Raw genomic sequence first — 26,251 nt, forward strand, 5'->3', positions numbered from 1 at the left:
TCAACATTTTCACATTCCCATGTGGCTCCTCTGCGCAAGTACATACAATTCTGTTTTCGTGAAGAATGTTGGCATTAGTGATGTTCAGTGGTGCTACAGAATCCAAATTAAAATACACCTTACAGGGGTATTTTAATGTCACAGTATGAAACGCTAATGCCATCACTGTTCTTATAATTTCCTGCATTTAGTTCGATAATTTGTTAAAATCTGCATTTAGTTATTAATTTGACTAATTTTGTTTGCTTAAAAGGAGGGGAATGTCAGAATCTGAGTCTTGAATTTGCCTGAAATCAAGCCTGTCTGTCTCTATAGTTTTCTTTTGGATTCAAATTGGATCTTTTCGTACGTATACATTAGGGATGCACCGAAAGGAAAGTTCTTGGCCGAATACTGAAAACAGTTGGCCGAAAACCGAATACCGAATATCCGAATATGATTAATATTATCTTTTTTCCTACCTTAAAGCTACCTGATTTATGGCAAAATAAATGGTTATGGCAAAACTTAACTTAAATAATAATCACTATTATGGGTTCATAAAACATTTTTTCAGCTCTTCTGAATGCATTAATTGCATACACTATTCGGTGATATATTTGGGCCTAAACCGAATAGGCCGAAAATGCATTTTTAGCCATTTTCTGCCGAATATTTTCTGCGGCCGAATATTCGGTGCATCACTAGTATACATAGTTACACACACTGTTCCCCTTCTTTTAAATGTTTGGACCATTAATTTGTCCTTTTTCATCTTTTGTTTTGTTATGTTTTTCTCTTTGCTTCATTTTAGTTTTTGTTTGTTTTTTGTTTCCGGTTTGTTGATTCCATTCCGTTTTGTTTTTCATTCATGTATACTTTTGCACGTTGGTGGTTGGCGTCGGTCAGAGAACTGACGCTGCTGTTCAGCCACCTGCAGCCACAGCGTAGCGCCAAGAAGGTTCTCCACAACTCCTACCACACGCTGCTGTCTGGGCTGAGGCCCTACAGCTCCCCCTATCTGTCGGGGGACAGGTACGCACGCTCTCTCCCATCATCGCCACTCACTCATACACAAACACGCACTAAGGTGACCAGATCCAAACTGTTCATTTGAGGGACAGAAGTATCACTTGTGTGGGGGCAGGGTGGACGGGATGTGGTTAGTAACTTATTACTTAAATGCATTGATGTCATATTTGACCATAGGCCTAATATCCTATAATTTGGTTATTAAACTCCACTGGTGTCTCACATTTTGGGTGGGTGGCATGGCCATGAGTGTGGCCGACTTGGTACTGTAGCCTTTGTGGATATTTCTCATGTTATTTTAACAGGCTTAAAACCACATCTCGCAGGAAAAGAAAGCAGAAAGCTAACTATTGGGGCATTTGAACACTGATGCCTGCCAGTCACAATGTGACTTTGTGGGATGTCTGAAAAGTTCCACGCAAACGGGGACATCTGGTCACCCTAACATACACACTCATACACACACACAGGTGCCCAATACACACAAAAAAAACGTTGTCACACCGCCATGGGATATAGGTGTCTGTCTGTATAGAAACAGGAAAGAAAGAAAGAAAGAACTGAATAAAGAAACCAAACCTGAAAGCTGGCTGTTCCTGGGTCTGTGTGCCGTGCGCGGCATGTGGGCGTCCTGTTGTGTATCTTCAACTAACCGTGACTAATCACTGATCTGAGAGCAGCGTGTGAGTGTGTCCCGTGTTGGATGGCGGCCTGCTTTCTCTTGCTTCTTGCAGCGTGTGCACCTTTGTGTCATGTCTCTTCTCTCTCACCCTCATGTGACCTCCGCTATAGGGCTGGACGATCAAATCAATATCGCCGTTATTGCAATCTATTGCCTCAATTTTGATTCATGAACGATTACTATAATGTATGTTTATTTTTATCGTGAAAATACCAGCAGATCCATATGGTCACAACGCATCGCAAGGTGAAGACGCTTATAGAGTACCGAAATCCTGAGGTCACTCATTCAGCCCCTGGGTTGCTGAAGTAATTTCTCTATGGAGAATGACATTGGGTCATCTTAAAATCGTCTCTGGTCCAAAAATGAACAAACTGTCTCAGCAATATTGTCAGGCAGGCTCAGTATCGTTTACGATAGTTAGTCAGTCAATCACTCATATTTGATACTGTGCATTTCTGGCGAAGATTTAACTAATTCGGCGGCAGTAACATTAGCGATTTCTTGCCGGGATCATTTGTTTATTTTTGGAACACAGTTATTTTATGGGAATTCAGAATTGGGGGGAGCAGGATGTGAAATTAGGTCAGACTTCGGCGCTCTATTGGTTCGATATCTTTTCGTCTAGTTGCCCAGCCCTATAAGCACCGCCTCCTTCCATTCACTCACCTGTTTCCTCTTTCCTCCTCTCTCTCTACCCCCCCATCATCTCTCTCTCTCTCCCCCCTCCATGCCACCCCTTCATCTTTTCATCCTGATCTCAGGAAGGACGTCCCGTGCAGGTTTGTTCGTCATGTCATGACATGAGGTGTGCTTGTTTCCCTGGTGTTTGTTTGTTGTTGTTTGAGTTTTTGGGTGTGCTCTGTTTTTTATTAGACGTTCTAATATTCAGTTGATCCCTACTACTGTTTTTATTATTACTATATTTTATTATTATTTCTTCCAGGCAAAAAGTGACACTTTTCAATCCAGGGGTCATCGCCATGATGGCTTGTGGTGGACATTTCGGTCAAAATGTGTTTTTGCTACTACGGACATACAAAATGAATGGACAATAATATCACCAGAAACACATGATCTAACCGTAAATGATTATAACGGGTCTGTAACTCTGAGAGTGTTAGAAATGGAACCCATTTGGTTCCATTTGTGCGCTCAAGTAAGGGGCTCCTTGCAAATAACAGCTGAGAACCACTAGTACTAGTTCAACCGCCTAATGTGTCATATACGGAAAACCTGGAGACTTGACACAGTAATCTGGTCTTATGATCAAAATAAGAACATTATAATGGTTCATGAGTTTTCTATTTTCAAAATGTTAAAGATCTTGGTGGATGGTACGGATCGTTCTCAAGAGTGATACTAAAAAAATAAATGTCATATATTTTGCTGTGAGTTTGCTATTATCTCTAAGACTCGACTGTTATCTCTAACATTCGACTGGACTCGAGACCTGGGGGAAAAAAAACCATCTGACCACCGCTAACTAAGGATAGTTTAACCTGCCACTTTACTGTCTTATGGTTACCGCACGTCCCAGTCTGACCGGGATTGTCCCGGTTGGTTAAAACACAAAAATGTCCCGTTTTTCAACATTCGATTGCAAATTGTCCCGCTTCACTGCAATTAGAACAGTACATACATAGACGTTCATCGTTGAGTTGAAAGGTGTGTGCTAAGCGCTAAAATAATTGTCTCCCATCCTCTATACCACAAAAAAGTGGTATAGAGGTAGACTTGTATGGATATTTGATTCGATGGGCAGAGCTGGAGACTTGGACACGAGTCGGACCTATAAGTCATGAAAATCAGGACGTTTGACTTGAACTTTTCCTCGAATGATTTGAGACATGACTTGGCCCTGCGCTGAGACCCGAGCCTGGTCTGTACGCGCTTGTTGGTGTCGCGTGCCGAAAATTGATAATGCCATTTTTGGCGCCAACGCTGACACGCGAGAGTATAGGATAAACGTGGACCAAAACATAAAATAAACGTTAACGCCAGCAGAAATGTCGTCTTTTGATTTCAGAGAGTTTTTTTTTAATCTTATACTTTACAATGGGGATTAATTGGTGACTTGATGGATGGACCCAGGTGAAGCATTATAAGATCCTGTCTGTCAACCTTTTGCATGCTTTGCTTCTTCACCTACAGTAGATGTCCCATCAATGCATAACATCTAATCATCATAATAATCCCCCCTCCCAAAAAAAGCCTTTTTGGAGAAGATTTGTCCCAGATGTTTGCTTTTGTTTTCTTTAAGGAAACGTGATATAAAGTAAAGGCCTCTTTGGACTATTGAAATGCAACAATATGCTCTATGCACACACGCCATTTTGGAAAGAACGTGGGCCCCTTCCCTACTTGCTTCACAGATGTTACCGATGATACTAATGAAGGCTCTGTTCCATTCTGGTCAAACAGACTCAGGGTGCTGATATTGTGCATGTTGGCCCACTGGAAACACTACACCTACTGTACTACTGCTACACCATTGGGTCTCAAGTGTCCTTGAGTGGGTTCCAAATGGCCCCGTAGGGGTCTGTAACTCTGAGAGTGTACAAATGGGGGTCCTTGAAATTAAAGTTTGAGAACCACTGTACACGAAATGGAACAAAGGCTAAATTAGTATCATCAGTAACACCTGTGAAGAAAGTGGGGAAGGGGCCCGGAGGTAGGAAGGATTATTCTGTGTGCATAGAGCAAATTCCTTCACTTCAACTCCCTTCCTACACCCTCCCTCCTTCCTCTTTCTCTGTTTTCTCTGTGGGTCGGGGGGGTCACTATGCACCCGGGCCGAGCCCCAGAACTTCTGGTCTGCCTTCACCACCACCCACCGACATCATCACATCTTCACATCTCACTCTCTGACCCCTCTGCCTTGTGTGTCTCCCCAGTCAACTGGTTTCTAAAAAGCGGGGTCTCTTCAGGATTCACGCTGGCCGCAAGCAGAGGTATCCCCGGCGCTGAGCCTGTGCACGGGGCACGCTAGATCACATCACCGCCACTCGCTCGATAACACCACCATCACCACCACCAGTCACCCAACCCCATCCCTTAACACACACACACACAGTCACACACACACACAGTCACACACACACACACACACACACACACACGCACACACACCCATCCTATGCATTCCTCGCCAAGTCTTTTGGACCGAATGAGCGAAGCGAGAAAAAATTGCCTGTTTCCATTGAATGAAGTCAGTGTGAAAGTGGACGTCAAAAAGCATCTTTAGCCAATTTCAACCTGGCATCCCCATTTGAACAGTCCCAAATTGTATCTACAGCTTTGTAGATTGGGTGTTTTAAAATGTACATCTTTCAGTGTTCTGTAAACACTGTACAACTAGTGCATACAGAACCTTTGGGCTGAACAACGCTCTCACTCACGGTCCACAAATGCTTGCGTGAATCATTGACTTTGGAAGAGAATGAGATGTTTTATGCTCTTTTACTTTGGACAGTTTCTCTGGACTGGGCGTGGAGACCACAAAATAGAGAAACTTGGGATTTTTTTTACTTTGGAATCCATTGTATTCGCTACTACTGTAAATGCAATGTCTTTCTTCCAAACGCACAGAATGAAAATGGATATTTTGACTCATAAGCCACCATGACATTCCGCAAAAGGACACATATATTGAAGTCAAAGAAATTGTTCTTATTTCTTTTGCATGTTTTCCATTGAATTGGTGCATTCTGGTATACATTATTCAGCATGCAATCCCATTTTGAGTTGTGCTCCACTGGTTTCTATTCAACTTTTCCTTTTCACATTCTTGGCATGCAAGAATTTCTCTGCATGTCTGTGAAAGACGCTGCCAAATTTCTGCAACCTTCAATGCATCCAAATCACCTATTTTGCTTCCCGACTGCATGCAAAGGTCTGGCACTCTCTCCACTCTCTCTCTCTCTCTCTCTCTCTCTCTCTTCTCTTCCCACTTCCTTCTACTGTATGTCTACCTGAGCATATTCAGCTTGCTCGTAGGAAATGCTATTTACACTAATGCCCCTCAACTATTAAATGTTTAATATAAATGGCCCACACAACGATCATCACCGGGAGAGTGAACAAGGAACCATGGAATTGCCCTCTGGCGCATGACATTTGAAATGCCTCAAGGATCCGTGACACTTCCATGTGTGCAACATGCACGTGGGTGAGACGTTTAGCAAGTGGAGACAGACAGAGAGAGATATACTGTATGGGGGGGGGGGGGGGTCGTCCCTAGTGTCTGTTATAATTACAGTATTAGATTAGCTTTCCTGTAAACAGATGACCTTAGATTGAGTCTGGCCTCTAGCTGCAGCCATGCATTGGTGTTGGTGTGTAGACTTGCTAATAGGGTACCTTCTCTCTGTGTCAGTGCCAGAGGTGGAAAAAAGTACTCACATTTTGGACTTAAGTAAAAGTGTCAATTCTGCAATTTAGAAATGCTCTGTTAGAAGTGAACGTCCGGAATTCAAAATTTACTTCAGTAAAAGTACAAAAGTATTGGTATCAAAATTTACTTACTACTTAAAGTACCAAAAGTAGAAAGTACTCATGCGGAACGTCCCGTTTCACAAGTTTTCTTTCTATCTTTTGATACTAGCTGATCTACAAGCTCACAATGTGTCACATTGGGACGCATTGTAAGTTTGTAGATCGGCTATTCAAATGGCCAAAATGTATAGGGCTGAAGTCGGTATAATGTATATTTTGTAATAATAATAATAATAATCTCCAAAGTAAAAAGACAAAAGTTTTCAAATACTTGTATATTATCTTGAATATTGTCCCCAGAGATGTAGTGGAGTAGAAGTAAAAGTACAGAAAATTGGAAATACTCAGGAATTGTACTTACAAGTACAGTACTTGAGTACATGTACTTAGTTACTTTACACCATTGGCGAGTGCCCTCTGATGTGTATTACTGTAAGCGTTTTCTCCACTCTAGTCGTACGGTAACTTAGGTGGCACATTTTCGACAGTCCCCAGCACTCCTGCTTGAATCAGGTTTCAGCGGGATTTCATTTTTTGCTGAATCAGGCGCTATGATAGGCTGTTGAAATAAGCAAATTTCTCGAGGGCAGGATCCATTTTTAGCAAGGCACATGTGGCCTCTGTGGTCAGAGTCCCCCCCAACCCCCCTCCCTCTCTCCCGTCTGAGACACAAAAGACAATGTCTGTCGCTGCGGTATCCCTGTCTCTTGTCCTTCAGCCGCTTTGCCAGTCAAACAGCCGTCTTTAAATGAGTCGGTAGCCCTCACGCTCTGTTTTACTCTACCCTCTCCAACATGCTGTTATTTAGACCCAAACCGATATATCGTTTTGCTCGATAAATCAGCCATTATGTGACTTCTTTTTTTTTTTACCGTATTTGGCTATTTAAGATTTTCTTTTTTAAATAGGTGGTGGTAGTGGTTAAATAAGGTTCAGTTTGTGTATTTTCTACAGTATTTACTTTGCTTGTTCAGTGTATAATTAAAGTGAAATCGTTCTTTTCATATTTTAAGTTTAATGTGCTTAATTAAATGGGTTTTTTTTTTTTTCATAAATTGGATGTTCTCAAACAGAAACTTTAATCAAAGTTGTTCAGATTGATTTTAAGACAAAAAGACAAAAATCGAGCATCGTTCAGGCACTGATTTCCTAGCAAGCTCAAGGCCACGTATCCTCCACCCATGCTGTTTGGCTTAGCTCCGTGCCAGGGGCATATGGTTGGTCCACAGGGGGGGGAGGAGGTCAAATGTCCCCCCAGGACGTTAAGGTCAATCAGGGTGAGGAATAAAACGAAAAAGGCTTTGCTTGTTTTTTGACCCCTCTGTCTCTGCTTGCCTGCTGTTATTATAGCAGTAATAAGATTGGCTTCCGGGATCGGATGAGGATGAACAACTCCCGCTCGTCGCAGTCCATCCGGAGCAAGGCGTCGCCGCTGGCGCCGGCCTCGGCGGGCCTGCGCCGCTCGCCCAGCCAGGAGAACATCCCCGACGCCACCAGCCCCGGCAAGGTGCAGAAGAGCTGGAGCTTCAACGACCGCACACGCTTCCGCACCTCCCTGCGCCTCAAGCCGCGACCTCCGGCCGACGGTGGGTGGCAGGCAGCAAAGCATCATACAGAGTATACGTGTAGGCCCGGTTGAACCGGTTCTGTTCTTTTTTCCCCCGCATCATTTTGAACCAAATCCCTCCCTAAAAGTTGGTTCATAACTAGAACCATTTTCTTATTATTTTGGCCCTTTTGGTGGAAAAGGGGCCATGCTGTACAGCAGTGGTTCTCAAACTGTTTTGTCTCAGGACTAAACTAATAGTAGTACTACGTATAGTAGACTACGTTAGTTTAATTGATCCAAGCCAGAACCCGATCGATTGACATGGGGTGAATATTCCTGCTTAAATACATGCATTTTATTTGGGAATTATAGACTGTTCGATATTAATGTAAATACATAAACAAATCACATGCGTATTCTGAGGAATCTGAGGGGAACATTCGCAAAAAAAATAGCAGATCTACAAAGCTCAAAACGTATATATTAGCTTTAATCTAAAGTCTAAATATAACCTCTTCAACTTCAAGGTTTGTTTGTACAGTGGGACAATTTGTAATTCCATGGTGGCTTTTGTCTGCCTTTAACTCATCCATTTGTATTACTGAGGATAAGCTTCTGTCAACTTTATATATGGCTCAAAAACATTATTTGTAAATTGTAGCCAACCTTTTGTCAACAGCTAGGCTCTCACTACTTAAAATCAAAAGGCTGGACATTAAAATACAGCACATGCGCACGCACGCACGCACGCTCGAGCGCACGCGCACACACACACACACACACACACACGTAAAACACATACACACGTAAAATGTAAAACACATACCCACATGAACGCACATGCATGCATACACTCATAGCGCGTCATTTCGTGTAAATCTGCCATTTTAGACACATTTTGGCTTCAAAAGCTTCTGGGGACGACCTAGAGAGAGATGCGGGGGTCCACGGCCAAATACATATAATTTTGGGGGTCCACGACATGAAAAGTTTGAGCACCAGCACCACTGATTATAGCAACATACGTTCTTCAGAGAACTGTTAGGATTTTGACATTTTGTACAATCGGCCTCAGGTCTTAGCGTTGGCGAGTACGAAAAAGTTAATTTATTGTTTGTCCTCCATGTTGGTGTGTCTGGCCAGTGGAGGGAGTGGTACAGTATATAAACCGTGTGGTGTTGTGTGTATTTATTGTCCTCCATGTTGTCTCTCTCCAGTGGAGGGCGTGGGGGAGGACAGTGTGTTGTTGTGTGTATTTATTGTCCTCCATGTTGTCTGTCTCCAGTGGGGGGCGTGGGGGAGGACAGTGTGGAGTTGTGTGTATTTATTGTCCTCCATGTTGTCTCTCTCCAGTGGAGGGCGTGGGGGAGGACAGTGTGGTGTTGTGTGTGTATAATGTCCTCCATGTTGTCTGTCTCCAGTGGAGGGCGTGGGGGAGGACAGTGTGGTGTTGTGTGTATTTATTGTCCTCCATGTTGTCTCTCTCCAGTAGAGGGCGTGGGGGAGGACAGTGTGGTGTTGTGTGTATTTATTGTCCTCCATGTTGTCTCTCTCCAGTGGAGGGCGTGGGGGAGGACAGTGTGGTGTTGTGTGTATTTATTGTCCTCCATGTTGTCTGTCTCCAGTGGAGGGCGTGGGGGAGGACAGTGTGGTGTTGTGTGTATTTATTGTCCTCCATGTTGTCTCTCTCCAGTGGAGGGCGTGGGGGAGGACAGTGTGGTGTTGTGTGTATTTAATGTCCTCCATGTTGTCTCTCTCCAGTGGAGGGCGTGGGGGAGGACAGTGTGGTGTTCTGTGTATTTATTGTCCTCCATGGTGTCTCTCCAGTAGAGGGCGTGGGGGAGGACAGTGTGGTGTTGTGTGTATTTATTGTCCTCCATGTTGTCTCTCTCCAGTGGAGGGCGTGGGGGAGGACAGTGTGGTGTTGTGTGTATTTAATGTCCTCCATGTTGTCTGTCTCCAGTGGAGGGCGTGGGGGAGGACAGTGTGGTGTTGTGTGTATTTAATGTCCTCCATGTTGTCTCTCTCCAGTGGAGGGCGTGGGGGAGGACAGTGTGGTGTTGTGTGTATTTATTGTCCTCCATGTTGTCTGTCTCCAGTGGAGGGCGTGGGGGAGGACAGTGTGGTGTTGTGTGTATTTATTGTCCTCCATGTTGTCTCTCTCCAGTAGAGGGCGTGGGGGAGGACAGTGTGGAGGATAAGCAGTGCTGTGACGTGGCCATGGAGGAGGTGATCCCTGCAGTGAAGACACTCATACGGGCCGTCAGGTGAGTGAGACATGTTGCCAAAACTGTGATTGTTGATTGAGTTGGTTGTCGGAACGTCTCTTTCGTATACGCTACAGTGGGGCGTTAGTGGCTCAAGGGTAGAGTAATCGAACCGCAAGGTTCCCATTTCGAACTCGGGCTCCCCCTGAGTTAGTGTGAAAGTGTCCTTTCAGAGCAAGACTCTGAACCCCTAATTGCTCCCGATGTGCAGGTTGGTGCCTTGCATGGTTTCCTCCGGCATCGGTGTGTGAATGGGTGAATGTAATGCACAATCTCTGTAAAGTGCCTTGGATAAAGGCGCTTTATAAATGCACCATTTACATTTACAGTACATAGCTTTATGCATGTATACAGTATGCCTGAATGAAAAGTTCAGAAAGTTTGCAATGCTACAGCAGAGTGCAGGACTTTTTTGTTTGTTATATGCCAGCTGTATAACTTTTCAAGGCCAGCAGTGGCATTCTTGTAAAACAAATATATACATAATGTATCCAAAGTACTGCTTTCCTGGGACTGACTGACTGAAGCTGCTTCAATATGGTCGAGAAGTGAGACGGACCAATACATGCCACGCTTGCACACAGACATTGCATGCATGTTTCTCCACAACAACAAAAACGGACTAGTTTAACATGCAATTTTTGTTTGAGGAGAGGACTACTTATTAGTGTAGGATCATCCTATAGAGGCCATTACGGAGCAGCCTATACCTGTAACTGTCATGTACTGTTAGAACTTTCACTGGTAGAACCCTAACCCATTTTAATAGCAATTATAATGATTCTGTTTTTGTAATAAACAATCAACCTGTCTCAGAACCTCTCTGGTCTTCTCTCTGACACGCACCGGGTCGGTCCTGTAATATCTCTGACTCTGAACCAATCAGATGTTGGAAGGAATGTCCCGGGACCATGAAGGTTTGGGTCTGTAATAATAAATAAAATGAAAGTCGGATTTAATCTTTGTTGGAACAAATGTTCCCCGCCCGGTACATTGTGGTTCGGGTTTGTGATGTTGTTATATGGAAAAGCAGGTCTCAATTCTGAATGTTTGACACATTGTGTATGAAGGGTGTCAGACTCATACTTTGGCGGCGGCGGTGGCTCAGGGGTAGAGTGCCTGGATGGTAACCGCAAGGTTGCCAGTTCGAACCCGGGCTCCCCCAGAGTTACTGTCGAAGTGTCCTTGAGCAAGACACTGAACCCCTAATTGCTCCCGATGTGCTAGTTGGTGCCTTGCATGGTTTCCGCTGCCATCGGTGTGTGAATGGGTGAATGTAATGCACAATCTCTGTAAAGTGCCTTGGATAAAGGCGCTATATAAATGCACCATTTACCATGTATACTGGCGTGAATAGACTGTGGGGGGGGGGGGGGGGAGTGGTTCGCCCTGGGGGGCCATAACAAGCTAGACCAGGCAACTGCTCACATCCCCCCCAATATAGTGTCTACTCTGTCCATTAAGTGGCCACAGTTAGAGGAATTGTGCATTTGTGTCGTGACCAGTGTGCAGTTTCAGCTGAGTGAGTAGAAATGTCCACTTAGCAGAAGTAACAGAGCCGCCCTCCTCCTCCCCGCTCCCCCCCCAGGCGGGGTTAGTTCCCTGGGATGACCTTGTCGCTCAGCCGGCCCGGCTCATTGGCCCAGGTCGTATGTAAGGTGGCGTGGTGGGCATATTGTAGCCTTACACACTGCACCATCCGGAGTCAGTGCTGGTGGATAGTACATTTACTTAAAGTACTGCACTTTGAGGTACAATTTGAGGTATTTGTACTTAGCCTCGACGACCTTACAGGCATATGCAAAGTCTCAATTTATGTAACTTACAGTAGATAGCATTTTATGTAGACATAGTGTATACGCGTTTCATTTTATAGATATTCCACTGTTAAGTTCTTAGCTTACGTATGATTCCTGATTTGTATGTGTGACGTGTGGCCGATTAAGTCACAAGAAACTATTAATAAAGTGCACTGTTTTAAAGTGCGGGTGCATATTCACTGTGATACTCTATAAAAACTCTGTAGCCGAACTACGCCACCTTTGAGAGGTCTGGTCCTCTATTAAATAATACAAAAACAAGGCAACACAGGTTCGAGTTTAAAACCAAGTAAAAGAGCATAAAAATAGCTAAAAACACAGGGAAGGACTGAAACGGAAACCAGCTATAAGGAAGATAGAAAATTACAATATTTATTATAAAATTAGGCCTAATTACATGGGTACCTAAAACACCAATTAAAGACAAGACAAATGCTAAAAACTCTTAAAACAATCTAGTCCTTCAACATGTGCAACATTAGCTCAGAGGTAGGGATTGGTGCAGGGGAGCTTCTCTGGAAGAGTAGTCTGGAATATCCTGATCCTCTTCACAAACAGCTCCTGCAATCACATACACAGGTAGGCCAGTACAACGGTTCCAACATCTTCTATTTAAGCAAACGGCTCTGGTAGACAGGTATGTGAGCGAGTACTGCATCAGAAGGTTACTTACAGCGGCGGCCGGCATCAGAACCGGCCACCTACGCTGACACGTAAGCAGCACTCGCTCCCTCTCTCCAGCCTCGTCCGTCTGGGTCGTCTCTCTCGGTCCCCTCGATCCGTCACTCTTTCCGTCCCCTGCTGCATTCTGTGGGTCTCTCTCATGTTCTCCGGACAGCCCCCCCATGGGCAAGGCCAAGCCGGGCACACACCAGCCAGGGGCCGCGGTCGTGGCGCTTACAGTGTCGAAGGCATGGCTCTCATGGCACTTACAACCCATCTGTGGTCGACGAACATGGCTACCGCTGGCCCCCAGCTGGGGTGTCCTGGCCCTAGCCCATGGAGCTGCCCCCATTCCTCCTTCTCCCAACACAGCCTTCTCCTTCCTCTGTTTTCTCTCTCCTTTCCAAACACTCTTGTCTTCTTATATAGGGCTCCTGGTTGACCACACCCAACCCAGGTGCAGGTCCTTAAAGCTGCAGGTCCTTGATTAGTTCATGGGTTAGTGGCAGTCAGTGGAAACATAGGTTATATAAATCATGCAACTCAAATCATGCAACTCAAAACACAAATAAATAAGCAAAACAATAAAGTAAAATCACTCGACAATAATCTCACTCTACAGCAACTTAAAGAAAACATTTCAAACAAACATGCAAAAGGATAACACAGCAAAAGCACAAATATCACAATAAACCAAACACATCTACATTTCCACCGGCTCACATCTGTATTTGATGTATTACCATGTTTTTGTTCTTGCTTACTGTAAATTGCTATTAAGAGCGTCTGCTAAAAATTGTAACTGTAAATTGTACTTGAGTATTTCCAAATTCCAATACTTTTACTTCTACTCCACTACATCTTGGATCCAAATATTGTACTGGCCATTTAAACATAGCTGATCTACTATACAATGCGACCCGTTGTGAGCCTGTAGATCTGCCATTTTCAAAAGATGTTTAAATTCACAATGTATACATTTGATAACTTGTGACATTCTGCATAACTTACTTATTTGGTTTACTTTAAAGGTATATTCAGTGATTTGACTTAATTCAAATATCACTTATTGTTTCTTTTTTTCTGGATAATCCTCCCTACTATAGAGTGTGCTGACCATATAAGGAGTTCCTCCCTGTCCCCAGTGAGCCCCTGGGGTCAAAAAACCCTAGTTTCAGTTTTGGTGGCGGGTGGCAAAGCCTTCATCCAATCAGGATGAGAGGGGCCTTCCTCCAATCATGATCGAGTGGGGGCGGGCCTTGGTGCACATGCTGTTGGCCTGTTGCACTTCCCCCCACTGTAGAGCGTGCATGTGCACATTTTGTTACCGGGGCGGACTGGGTGGTTTTCCAAATCACCCAAATCACTGAATGCTCCTTTAAGTACATTTTGATGCCAATACTTTTGTACTTTTACCCAAGTAAATGTGGAATTCCTGACTTTTACTTGTAACATATGTATTTCTACATTGCAGTATTGATAGTTTTACTTTTTCCCACCACTGCCATCCGGAGTGGGGACTGAACTCAAGAGGGTTCAGGAAACTCAGTATTATGCATGCTCGGCTGGGCACGCACACACACGTACACGCGCACTTACTGTACCACACACACACACACACACACACACACACACACACACACACAATAACCTCACAGATGACAGGTCGTACGCGGTACAGGCTGTACAGAGAGTCACCGCAGGACTGACTGTATAGACAAACGATATCGTACAGTTTGGACAAGGACAACTGTATTCGTTTAATAACGATTGATTAAGCAATAAGCACACACAGGTAATACAGTAGCGTTCGTCGTGTTGGCCTCCTTCCACTGTACCTTTTTGGGGTCTTGATTTAAAGACTGTGTGGTGTGACACTAATTAAGACAATCAGTCAGTGGCTCATGTACCATAGCCTCTGAAACCCAGGCCTTTTTTTTTAACCGTGACTGGGTCGATGTTGCTATAACCGATGCCGCCGGCATCTTTCAAAATAAAGGTGCTAGAGTGCCAGCAGATATGGCAGATTTTACTCTGAAAGGTCCCCTTCTGTTCCCCCCCAAAACCCTCCAGGAGAGTTCCCTAGATTAGGGTTTACGAGCCATTCTTTTGGAGCCGTAAACAAGGAAGTGAACGGCAGCGCGCATGCATGGAACACAAGGTGCAGAAGAAGAGGCTATGAGCTATTTTAACTTCACCTTACAAGACTGTTGCTATTTTCAATATTTTAAATGGTTTTTAAAATTATAATATAAAAGCAACCGTGTTGGACTGTTTCCACACAACAGATAACACATTTTGAAAAGGAATTCAATTCAATGAGGCTAGAATCGGACTGAAAACCACCTCAAAATTGGAGACTGATGCCATGTCACATGACTGTGTGTGTATGTGCCTGTGTGTGCGTGCGTGAGTGAGTGAGGGTGTGTGTGTCTGTATGTGCAGTGATTGTGTGAGGGTGCTTGTGTGCGTGCTGGTGCGTATGTCTGTTTGTGCGTGCGTGAGTGAGTGAGGTTGTGTGAGTGAGGTATGTGTCTATACAATACGTGCGTGTACTGTACGTGTCACAGGTGCATGCGCTGAGAACAATTGAGTAAAAATAAAGCTACCGACTCAGCAAACCCATACACACTAATGACCATCTCCGGCCAGTACCCGAGACCATCAGCACCTACCGGGCCCGGTCTCACACACTGTGCTTAACCCTGTTAACATCTTTACACACGCACCGCACACACTCACACACGCGCGCGTGTGCGGTGTAATAGGCCCGAGTTTTTCACTGATGATGGCAAAAAACTAAACTACAACTGCCAGAAAACATCTGCTGCAGGCAGGGGCCATGCAGGCTGCTCCCCAGAGCCGATTAGAGCCGATCACTCCCTCCCTCAGTCAGTCATCATGTCGACTGCCAGTTTCTGGTGGAGTACAGTATAGCGTGACATCACGCCTGCGTGGTTCGTGATGTGTAAGAGTGGATTGTGTGAGTGAGTGAGTGGTCGGCGTGGCTTCATTGAGCAGTAAGCTGAGTTGATTCATATATAAATTAGGGTATGCGTGAGGATTGAGGGACTCTATTGGCGATGGTGCGGTCGAAGTCGGCCATTCGTACAAAAGTCCCCATCATTCAAAAAAAAACCTTTCAAATGGTTTACAAACTAAAGTGGCAATTTGTTGCAGGAACCCCTGCGGTCGCACGGAACGAACCGCTGCGGTCACACGGAACGCAGCTTGAGCTCCGTTTGTTTCCCTAAAGGAAATGCAGCACAGCAGTGGTGGAAAATGTACTCACATCTTGTATCAATACTGCAATGTAGAAATACTAGTTAGTAATAACTAATAAGTAATAAGTCTGGAATTCAAAATGTACAAAAGTAAAAGAGTAAAATGGAGTAAGAGTACAATATTTGGATGCAAGATCTAATGGAGTAGAAGAAAAAGTATTGAAAATAAATTGGAAATACTCAAGTTACGTACAAATATCTCATAAACATTTTTGTAGTAAATGTACTTAGTTACTTTTCCGCCACTGACGAGGGCGGGCAGCGCAGACTAATGATGCAGTTAACCCATTTTGAGATTCTGAGATTTTTGAGATTCTAAAAAAGCTATGTTTCTATGTCAGTCGTTCTTCGATTTTTCAAAAATAGCAGATCTACAAGCTCGTAGCGCGCCACTCGGTGGCGCGCTATGAGCTTGTAGATCTGCTATTTTTCAATAGCTAAAGCATAACATAATGCTAACACCAAAAGGGGTTCCCGCCCAAGTGTAAGATTGGGCGGGAAGATTGTTCTGGGACAGCTAGTAGCTGTAATTCTCTGGGGCTTGTTTGGGGTGTATTCTTGGAGTATATGTGTGAGCACTGTGTCAGCTGTCTCCTCGGAGCTTGTTAGAGATCCGGCGTGTGCTAAAGGACACTCCGGCAGGGCCGACAGGAGACTTCAACCCGAGTCCCACGGGCAGACGGATGCCGCAGGAGTCGAATGGGGAACTCAACCCATTTGCCCTCTGGGCGTTTACCAACCTAAAGCCCTATATAATGTTGTGTCGCGTCACATTCGTGAGCTTGTGGATCATCTAGCGTCGCTGTATTTCAAGATTTTCCAGCGGTGCTCACCTTTTTGATTGCCATCGGCACGTCCCCGAAATAATATGAAATATAAGTCAGTATTGGCCCATAATTATTACCCAATCGATGCACCTCTAATGTTCACTTATAAATGGCATGCCTAAAACAGAGACACCAGACGGAATAATAGTAGCCTTAGGTATGCGCATGCATGAAGTCAGTGGCAAATCGAGTGGGTTGCAGAGTGAGTTAAGGTCGTTTAACGTTTTAAATGCAATCAGATAGGACTTTTCTGTTTGGATGTATGGGCTGTCAAGGCCAGAAAGTAGTGTTTTGCCACTCGGTGTATAATAATTATACATTTTATTCATATTGCACTTTATATTTGGAACAAACCTCACAAAGTGCTACAGTACAGAATAAAATGCATTTGCATAAAACAAACTAAAAAACAATAACAAAGGACGGGGGACAATGAAAACCCATATAGGGTTTAAAAAAAGAGAGATGGAAAGCAGGTTAAAGAAGCAGGTAGTGGAGCCACAGAATTAATTACACGTGTATGCAGTATTTACTGTACTACTTAACATACGTGTCTTGTTTGCAGTGGTTGCGGATGCTAATGGGCGCATGCAAAGTCAGCATCGGAAAAAAACAAAACCAAGTCCAGCCATAGCATCCCGGTGTATAGCGACCCAAGCAAATAATTTACACTATTACAGATGGCTTTTAGGTAATTAATCCAAAGTTCCATTGTGGGGTGTGGGGGATTCTTCGTGGCCCGCGGACACCATGTGATATATCACGGTTTTAATCCCTCTATTCCACTGATACAGTATTATATGATCGCTCCGCTGGATTTTGTTTGACTCAGCAGGTACAGCACCAGCACAGTATCCTCAGCTGCTCCACCACGCCGCATGCGATAGAGGGGAGAGCGCTCCTATACATAGTCCAGGTGTGTAAACACCAGGTGTACGTGCGCACGCGCGAGCACGCACTCACACACGCACGCACCCCGAGGTGTGCAAGATTGATGTCTTTAAAACAAAGGTAGAGTTGGGTTTTTTTGCGGCAGGCCGTATATTGCTGAGCGCTCACTTTGCTGAGGTATATGTGGTTTGTCAGTGCCTCGCGGGCTGGCCGACCGCCACACCTAAATGTGTACAGTAGGCTGTTTGTGTAGGGAAGGCGGGAGGTGGGAACCGCTGTCACGCTCAATCTTTGCATCTCCATATTTCTTTTTTTTTTTTAAATATATAAATTAACCACTTAAACCCATTCTTAGTGGACTGCGCTTCTTCCCACCCCCGTCTACACCAAATCTCTTTGGCAAAAATAGTCGATCTACAGCACAAGCGATTTCTTTTGTGGAATGTTAGGGCATTAACCACTTGAACCCCATTCTGCCCCAGAGGTCCAGGTTTCTTTATTGTCTTCTGTGCAGCTACTGTACATAAGAGTCAAATTATTTAGTGGTTCGTCAGACATTGTTTAATACTTAACATAATACTTATGTATATAGTTCATATGTATACTTAATATAATGTATACTTTACTTACATGTATTACGACAGTGTCGTGCAAAGGGAACTAGCCGATCTACAAGCTCCCAATGCATTGTATCACGGCGCATTGTGAGGTTGTTGATCTCACAATCTTTGCTACAAAGGGACGCAACAGGGATGTCGTGCGAGTGTGTTTGTGGGCTTTATAAATATTGAACAAATGCAAAATATAAGTGCTTGTCACCAAATGATAACTCTTTTGGATTTATTTTTCGACTTCCCAAAAAAGTTACGGTTTTGGACCTTCAAGTTCCCCCCAATCCCACCCCCCAACATACACACACAATGCAAAACCGAGGCTGCACAATACCATTATTAATCACAGCGTTAGGACATTTCTACAGCTGGCTGTCCCGTAGGCGCTCTTACAACACCTAAGTTGTGGATTTTCTTTAATCGTTTATGTATACGGTAGACTTTCACCCCCCTCTGGGTGACTTTGCTAACACAGCTTTCTGGTTGTGTTATTTTGGGCATTTTATTCTTTATTTCAGATAGGTCAGTGTAGACTGTAGAGAGACAGGAAACCAAGGACAGAGAGAGGAGAGGAGAGGAGAGTCACACGAGACGAGACGGGGGTCGGATTCGAACCCAGGCCCTCGCGCCCACTAGGACGAGCATATGTGGCCAAATTTGACTGAGGGACTGCCATCGTTTTTTTCATGTCATATGAAAGCAGGGAATCGACCAAATTGACATTGGTTGTTCAGTTTGACCCACCAGTTTTGGAGATGTGGCTTATAGAGTAATGTCTTGCAGAAACCAGCGAGTTGAGAAAACAGGCTTGAAAGGTTCACTTCTGTGGTCTCTAACATTTCACCTAGCTACATGTTTAAGCATTTATTTCATATTTGTATATTATTTATATATTTGTATGTCGATTTCAGCTCTGACACTTATTTCAGACATGCTCTAATATGTGAAGAGTCTGCCAGGGGCACGGTGGCACAGTCGGTAGTGCTGTTGCCTCACAGCTAAGGTCCAGGGTTCGATTCCCGCTGGGGGCGTTGTGGGTGCTGGCGCCGTGTTCTCTCCTCCGCGTCATCAGTGCCCATAGCCGAGGCGGGGTCACAGGGGTGAAAAATGGATTACAAAATCGGGGGATAAAAATTATTTACAAAATAGTCTGCCTGTGCTATTAACTCATTTTGGATCAAATATAAATACATTTAGTTTTTCTCCTCTGGTGAAAAGCTGGAGGTTGCACGATGGCAGGCTCTCAGTCAAATCTGGTCACATATAGTCCGTCCGTCTGTGTGCTAGCTTACTGGGTGAGTCATGTCACCAGTGGTAGACAAAGTACTCAACGCCAGTCCCCAAAAGTAAGTATAGATATAGTAAAGTATAGATTATCCTTGTCAAATGAATATCACGAAACTAGTCGAAGTATTGGAAAATTCTTAAAAAGCAGTGTTAAAAAGGACATGCTTTTGGAAGTAAATATCAATTTCTAAATCAATGCATTACAGTTAGATTTCTCTCGACTCCCTAGAGTGGAGTGAAAGTTATTTTAAAGGGTTCAGTCAGTTGACATTACGAGAGACTCGCCTGTCCAAATAAGCTGCTCTACAAGTTCATGCAGTGCATCGCGGAGCACCACGTTCACGTTGTAAGCTTGGGGTCCGGGGATCTGTGCATTTTGCAGGCTGTAATAATATGACGTTTGGGAAAGAGGCGAAATGAGATACATGAGCGATCCGCACAAATGAAGACATTACGCCACCTTTGGTGAATGACACGTGAGATTGATCGGACGGATTATACGCTCATTTAGGCGCTAGCCCCTCCTATATACAGCTTTTGTCTCCACAAAATATCCGCAACACAAACATTAAATGCCATTGACAATGAAGGGAAAATGTACGTTATCTTGTCCCCACACGTCTCATATTTGCCAACAACACTGAAAGGAGAAATGCGGTTAAATCGTCCTCCAAATATGACGTAAATGTCCGCAACACAAACATTAAATGCCATTGACAATGAATCTTGTTCCCAATGAAGTAGAAATGTACGTCATCTTGTCCCCACACGTCTCATATTTGCCATCAACAATGAAAGGAGAAATTAGGTCAAATGGTCGTCCAAATATGACGTACATTTGTGGCAACAGGCATTCTGATTGGCCAGTATGAGATGATGCATCATGATGTACAATGATAAGAGCGCCCCTCACTTCACACGGGAAGTGAGGGACCGCTGGCCAACAACCAACTTAACAATACTGGCTCTCTTCTTGTCTTTGCATTGACATTGTAATAATGATTCTGATTCTGCATCCTTAACCCATTTTGACCTGAGATCAGATTCTAAAAATGTCTTCTACATCCTGACAGTTTTCTGAAAAAACTATGTTTCTATGTCAGTGGTTCTTCGATTTAAAAAAAATCACACCCGTGTGAACTGAGTGGTGCAAGGTCTTATATAGCCTGATCAGCTGTGGTCTGACATAATGTCAGACGTAATATCAGCTCGTAGCACGCCACTCGGTGGCACGCTATGAGCTTGTAGATCTGCTATTTTTGAGTGGTGCAAACCACTCCAACAACTGGCTTTGTTAGTACCCGTGTGTGTTTGTGCCTGTACGGGTGAGCATGGTTGCTATGGTTAGTATGTGACGTCACTGACATCACCGACATCACGTCAGAGTGATCTAAAAAAAGCTGTACAGTAACTATAACAATAAATGTGTAGTTGCACCACTCAGTTCACACGGGTGTGATTTTTCAATAGCTAAAGCATAACATAATGCTAACACCAAAAGGGGTTCCCGCCCAAAATGGGTTAAAACATTACAGGGGTACCGTTAAGGGTGACGTAACAATTACATAATCATCATGTCATCATTACATCATCTCCTTGTCTATATTAACTGCTGCACGGGATAATATCCTATGTTCCATTTTAATTTGTACTAAAATGGACAGATGCATCTTACCACGGTGGTGGTTTCAGAGTGTTTTACTGTGGACCATCCTTCTGGGTGCTTTACTGTTGTTCGTTTATTCTACTTGCTTCATGACCTACAAGTTGGACCCACGGTTCGGAGTACCACGTGACGTGTGGCTCAGACCTCCCCATCAAGACCAATGGGGAGATGGTCCGGGCGCTGAAGCTGCTCAACGGGCAGAACAGTTTGGAGTCCGAGGACATGCCGGATGGCAAGAAGGTTCGCTGGCAGTACCATCACAAAGTCAATACTGACAATAATTACATCAATACCATCGCCAGAACGGAAATCAGGAAGACACCCCCACCAATCCCTGTGTTCTCAGGCAGCAGTTACTTTGTGGTCACCAGAGAGTTTGTGAAACGTGTGCTGGAGAACGAAGAGGCTCAGAACTTCATTGAGTGGACCAAGGACACGTGCAAGATATACAGTATGGTACATACAGTATCTTGTTACCCGGACGGACGGGTTTCCTTTCTGCAAATCACCCAAATCACTGAATCGCTCCTTTAACCCATTCAGACCTGACGTCGAAATAAAAAAAACGTTCGCTCTGAAAGAATATAATATTCAAAGATTTGTGCCGCATTTTTACGATTTTCCAAAAATAGAAGACCTACAAGTTCATAGCGCGCCACTCGGTGGCGCGCTATGAGCTTGTAGATCTGCTATTTTTCAATAGCTAAAGTATAACATAATGCTTAGTTAAAACACCAAAAGGGGTTCCCGCCCAAAATGGGTTAAAAGCTATAATATGACGTCCTCAGGCCTGAATGGGTTAACAAAATGAGGCTTCACAAAATGTGAAGAGGACATATAATAATGAACATATTAACACGGGTGACTAAATAAGTGGTTAATACTCAGCTGTCCATATTTGTTGATATCAGGCTGCCATACCTATAGCTCAGTGACCTTGTGGTTAGAGTGTCCGCCCTGTGACTGGGAGGTCGGGGTTCAATCCCCGGCCGGGTCATACCAAAGACTCTAAAAAATGGGACCCAGTGCCTCCCTGCTTGACACTCAGCATCAAGGGTTGGATTGGGGGGTATAAGTCCCTGCGACATACTAGCGTCATGTCCAGGGGGTGTACTTGTACATCAAGCTGCCTCACGCTACAGAAACAGGAGATAGGCTCCTGCCCTATGGGCCTCATGGCTCGGCAAGGCTACTTACTACTACTTACTATAACTGTGTGGAACTCCATATTTGGTAAAGAGTGACATATATTTACCAGTATATTTATAATATTTATAATGCATAAATATCTGTTCGAGTCAACATTGTTTGTGTGTCTGATGTTGTTGCCACACTGTGGCGAGCCAAGAATCCGGGATAGAGCACACAGCAAAATTACCCATTTCGACAGGCGGTTGAAATACATCAGCGTGTTGACGTTGGTGGTCCAGAATGTGTCGGTCGCCCTCAGCGCGCGATACGTCTGCACGCTGCCCGGCGACCGTTTTCTCACCACGTCGGCCGTGGTCGTGGCGGAGACGCTCAAACTGCTGACCTGCGTGTTCATCGTCCTCCTGCAGAACGGATGCCCATTCCTGTATGACAGCGTGGTGGTCCGCTACGGCGACACGCTGAGGCTGCTCGTCCCCGCCTTCCTCTACACGCTGCAGAACAACCTGGTGTACGTGGCCATGTCCAACCTGCCCACCGCCACCTTCCAGGTGACCTACCAGCTGAAGATCCTGACCACGGCGCTGTTCAGCGTGCTGATGCTGAGGAGGTCTCTGTCCCGAGGCCAGTGGGGTTCCCTGCTTCTCCTGTTCGCCGGGGTGGCCGTCGTGCAGGTGCAGCAGCACGGTGGACCCAAGGAACTGGCCGCCGATTCGTCTGGCCAGAACCCCGCCGTGGGGTTGGTCGCCGTGCTGGCCTGCTGCGTGTCGTCGGGGTTCGCATGTGTTTACTTCGAGAAGATCCTTAAAGGAAGCTCCGCCTCCATATGGGTCCGAAACGTCCAGCTGGGACTCTTTGGCACGGCCCTTGGCATGCTGGGAGTTTGGTGGAAAGACGGCGCGACGGTCTCCGTTAATGGGTTCTTCTTCGGTTACACTCCGATGGTGTGGGTGGTCATTTTCAACAATGCGTTTGGGGGCCTCCTGGTGGCTGTGGTGGTGAGGTACGCTGACAGTATCGTCAAATCACTCGCCATGTCCTTTTCCTGTGTGATTTCCACGGTGCTGTCGGTCTACCTGTTTGATTTCCATCTAGACCTTCTGTTTGCGTGCGGTGCTGGCATGGTTATAGGAGCCCTCTACATGTACAGTACACTACACAACGTTCCTTCCAGAGTGGTACCTACGGATGTCACTGGCTCAGAGGTTGTGCCTTAAAGATGGAGTGCCACAATTTGTGTAGTTTTCCAGTTTTTCATGTGTTTATGAGGTGACAGTACTTCATTAGACACCCTGGAGTCGTTTTCATGTTTCCTGGAGGCTGAACCCTTGACAGTCAAACGGGCCAATGGTATAAACACTGATAGTGTGACGTATTACTATTGCACGCACACACGCACCTCCCCCTCTATATATTATTTTAAATACGACAACCTCTGTGGGCGGAGCTGCCTGCCACATACACACGTGTGAACTGAACAAAGCAGTTTGCCGCTCTGTGCCTAACTGTGTGACAGATTTTCAAACAGTCCTTTCACACATTACCATTTCAGCAGACGTTCATTAGATTGTTTTTCGTTAGATTGGAAGCAAGTAGATGTTCACGTCGGGTCCTCAGGATTAATCAAGGAAACCACTGCTGTCCAGTTGCTCTTGCTGCTCAGTTCAGGTTGTTTCTTTTATAATCACAGTTGTCAGGCTTTGATACAGAGTGTAGTGTCACAGTGTGCATTCTTGTTGGCTGTTGTAGTCAATATGTTGGTCCTAATAATACTTATACAAGGCTGTAAAGTCAAGAATTAGAAGTATCTGTTGCGTCGCGCTGGAAGGCATGTTGCCATGTCTGGCTATTACAAGCGACTTGAGCTTGTTTTCATATAAGTAACTTGCAGGGGAGATGTGGTTGACTTGACCAATGGTTCATGTGAAGGGCCCTCAGATTAATATGTTGTTAAAAGGATTGGTGTTGTTGAAACGTTTTCATAAATATTCAAGGCAATTTCTGTGACGTGGACCTGGCCGCTTGTTTCTTTAAACCTGGCAACCCCAGGTTTTGCTTTTGCTGAAACTCAATGCAGTCAGAAGGAACGGCATATTCATGTTGTAAATTGAGTTTGATCAGAGCAATAGAAGAGTGGAGTCTTCTGTCCAGAGCATCATGTGCCTATAGGGCAGAGCTCCAAGACAGTTTCAATGCCTGGGTGCTTAGCTGGAGGAATAACTACAGTATATTGGCAAATTATTCATGCTAAATGATCTATCAATCTAATTGTTTCTGCTGTTAAACTATGATTTAATTTGATGATGAGATGAGCTGATTGTGACAATAGGGTCAATCAGGGCCGGATTTAGCCAGCCCCACTCAGGTGGGCAGACAGAATTGTAAAAGGGGCGACTCCGCCGGCGCGGGTGGGGTGTCAAACCCACATTGGGTGGGCAGGACGCACGTTTGGGTGGGCTATGCCCACCCCTGCCCCCCCCCTAGAACCGGCCCTGGTCAATATAATAGGAGGAAATAAATAAATGATTAAAACAAATCAGAAAAAACAGGTCTGATATGGTATGGATGCGTGGATTATAGGCCTATACATGGATAAATGGTGGCAGTATAAGTGCATAATGGTGCTTATCCGACATCTCAGAAATATGGGAAGTGTTAACTTCTAACATTCACAACATTTGTTACATTACAGACACCAATTTGGCATTTTGTAAACAAAAGGGCAGAGCCATGGGCTGTCCTTTTATAAGGAGGGGGAGGGACTAGGGCAAGTGGGTGGTCTTAAAGGAGGAAGCGGAGGGACTGGATCAGGTGGGTGGTGCTAAGGTTAAACTCACGCATACCTAATGAACTGGTGGGTGTGTCCACATAAAACCATCATTTTAACAAATACTGTACACTTTTTTGAAAGAATTATACCTCCTTATATAACAATAACACCTGATGATCATGTTTAAGGGTGGAAAAAAATCACGGCACTCCATCTTTAATAGTGGTGCCAGCTCACGGCAGAAACATCTAGAAAGATAAGTCTTAAAAAGACAAAAGAGTGGCCGCACACACTGATAGCCAAAGTGCCAATTATTGATTAGGATGCAGAGTAGGAACCAACATTTCGGCAGATGCAACTGCCTTCTTCAGGCTATCTACCTTTTGGGGTAGATAGCCTAGATCAGGGGTTCTCACCCCGTGGGTCGCGACCCCTCGGGGGGTCGCCAAATTATTTTAGGGGGTCCCCAAATTATTTTCAAAAAAAAAAAAAGATTTGCTTTTTTTAATTTATTTTTTTACGATTTTTCAAAAATAGCAGACCTACAAGCTCATAGCGCGCCACCGAGTGGCGCGCTACGAGCTTGTAGATCTGCTATTTTTAAATAGCTAAATTATAACAATGCTTAAAACACCAAAAGGGGTTCCCGCCCAAAATGGTTTAAGGTTATTGTAGCAGTCAATTTATATTGGGGGGCGGGAGGGGGCGGGACGGGGGTCCCGAGACATTGCCAAAGCATTTCCGGGGGTCCCCGGCCAAAAACGTTGAGAACCCCTGGCCTAGATAACTAGTACTACCGACCTCTATGAACTTAACTTACCATCACCCCCTCTATGAAATGTTTAAATTAAATACTAAAATAGCAAATAAACCTTTAAACAAATCTGACATTAATATAAAATAATATTCTTTTGCTACAACAGTTTAAGGTAAAAATAAATATATAAACAAACAAACACTCAATTCAAACTCAAAACCGCAGTACAGATACCACTCAAAAAATGTAAATGTAAAACTGTAAATGTCTACTTGGTTGCTGTCCACCACTGCCTGGCAGCATATGGAGCATTAACAGGCCGAGTCACAAGGCTTAGCAGGTATTAGTGGTACAGGGTGTTGAATCAGGCTGCCATCTGCACAGGCCACACCTTGCTACTCGTTCCCCCACTATCTGGGTCACATGTCAACAGTCATCTCTGAGTCACTCACATGCATGGCGGGTTCCACTTCAGGACAATGATGAAGGGGATTCCGAGTTTGCTGAATAGGTCTAAAAA

At 44.6% G+C, this 26,251-nt stretch overlaps 2 protein-coding genes across 9 annotated transcripts in view; both read left to right on the forward strand.

The window, feature by feature from the left end:
• Window positions 1–26,251, forward strand: part of kcnq4 (potassium voltage-gated channel subfamily Q member 4) — a 130,438-nt gene that overhangs the window by 92,470 nt on the left and 11,717 nt on the right. For 4 of the 8 annotated variants that reach the window (XM_079522837.1, XM_079522835.1, XM_079522830.1 and 1 more), the window contains 4 exons: window positions 889–1,014; window positions 2,458–2,475; window positions 7,541–7,776; window positions 9,907–10,006. In XM_079522837.1, coding sequence (XP_079378963.1) covers window positions 889–1,014; window positions 2,458–2,475; window positions 7,541–7,776; window positions 9,907–10,006 — 480 coding nt within the window. The remainder of the gene's footprint in view (window positions 1–888; window positions 1,015–2,457; window positions 2,476–7,540; window positions 7,777–9,906; window positions 10,007–26,251) is intronic. The other 4 variants (XM_079522831.1, XM_079522832.1, XM_079522833.1 and 1 more) reach the window with 4 other exon arrangements.
• LOC306938627 (UDP-galactose translocator-like) lies at window positions 21,224–23,421 on the forward strand (the record flags this gene model as incomplete). Its single annotated transcript, XM_079522889.1, has 2 exons — window positions 21,224–21,492; window positions 22,446–23,421. 2 exons carry the CDS (start codon window positions 21,224–21,226, stop codon window positions 23,419–23,421), a joined length of 1,245 nt encoding a protein of 414 aa, XP_079379015.1.

The sequence above is a fragment of the Electrona antarctica genome, assembly GCF_951216825.1.
Source record: "Electrona antarctica genome assembly, chromosome: 15".
In the NCBI taxonomy this organism is placed as follows: domain Eukaryota; kingdom Metazoa; phylum Chordata; class Actinopteri; order Myctophiformes; family Myctophidae; genus Electrona; species Electrona antarctica.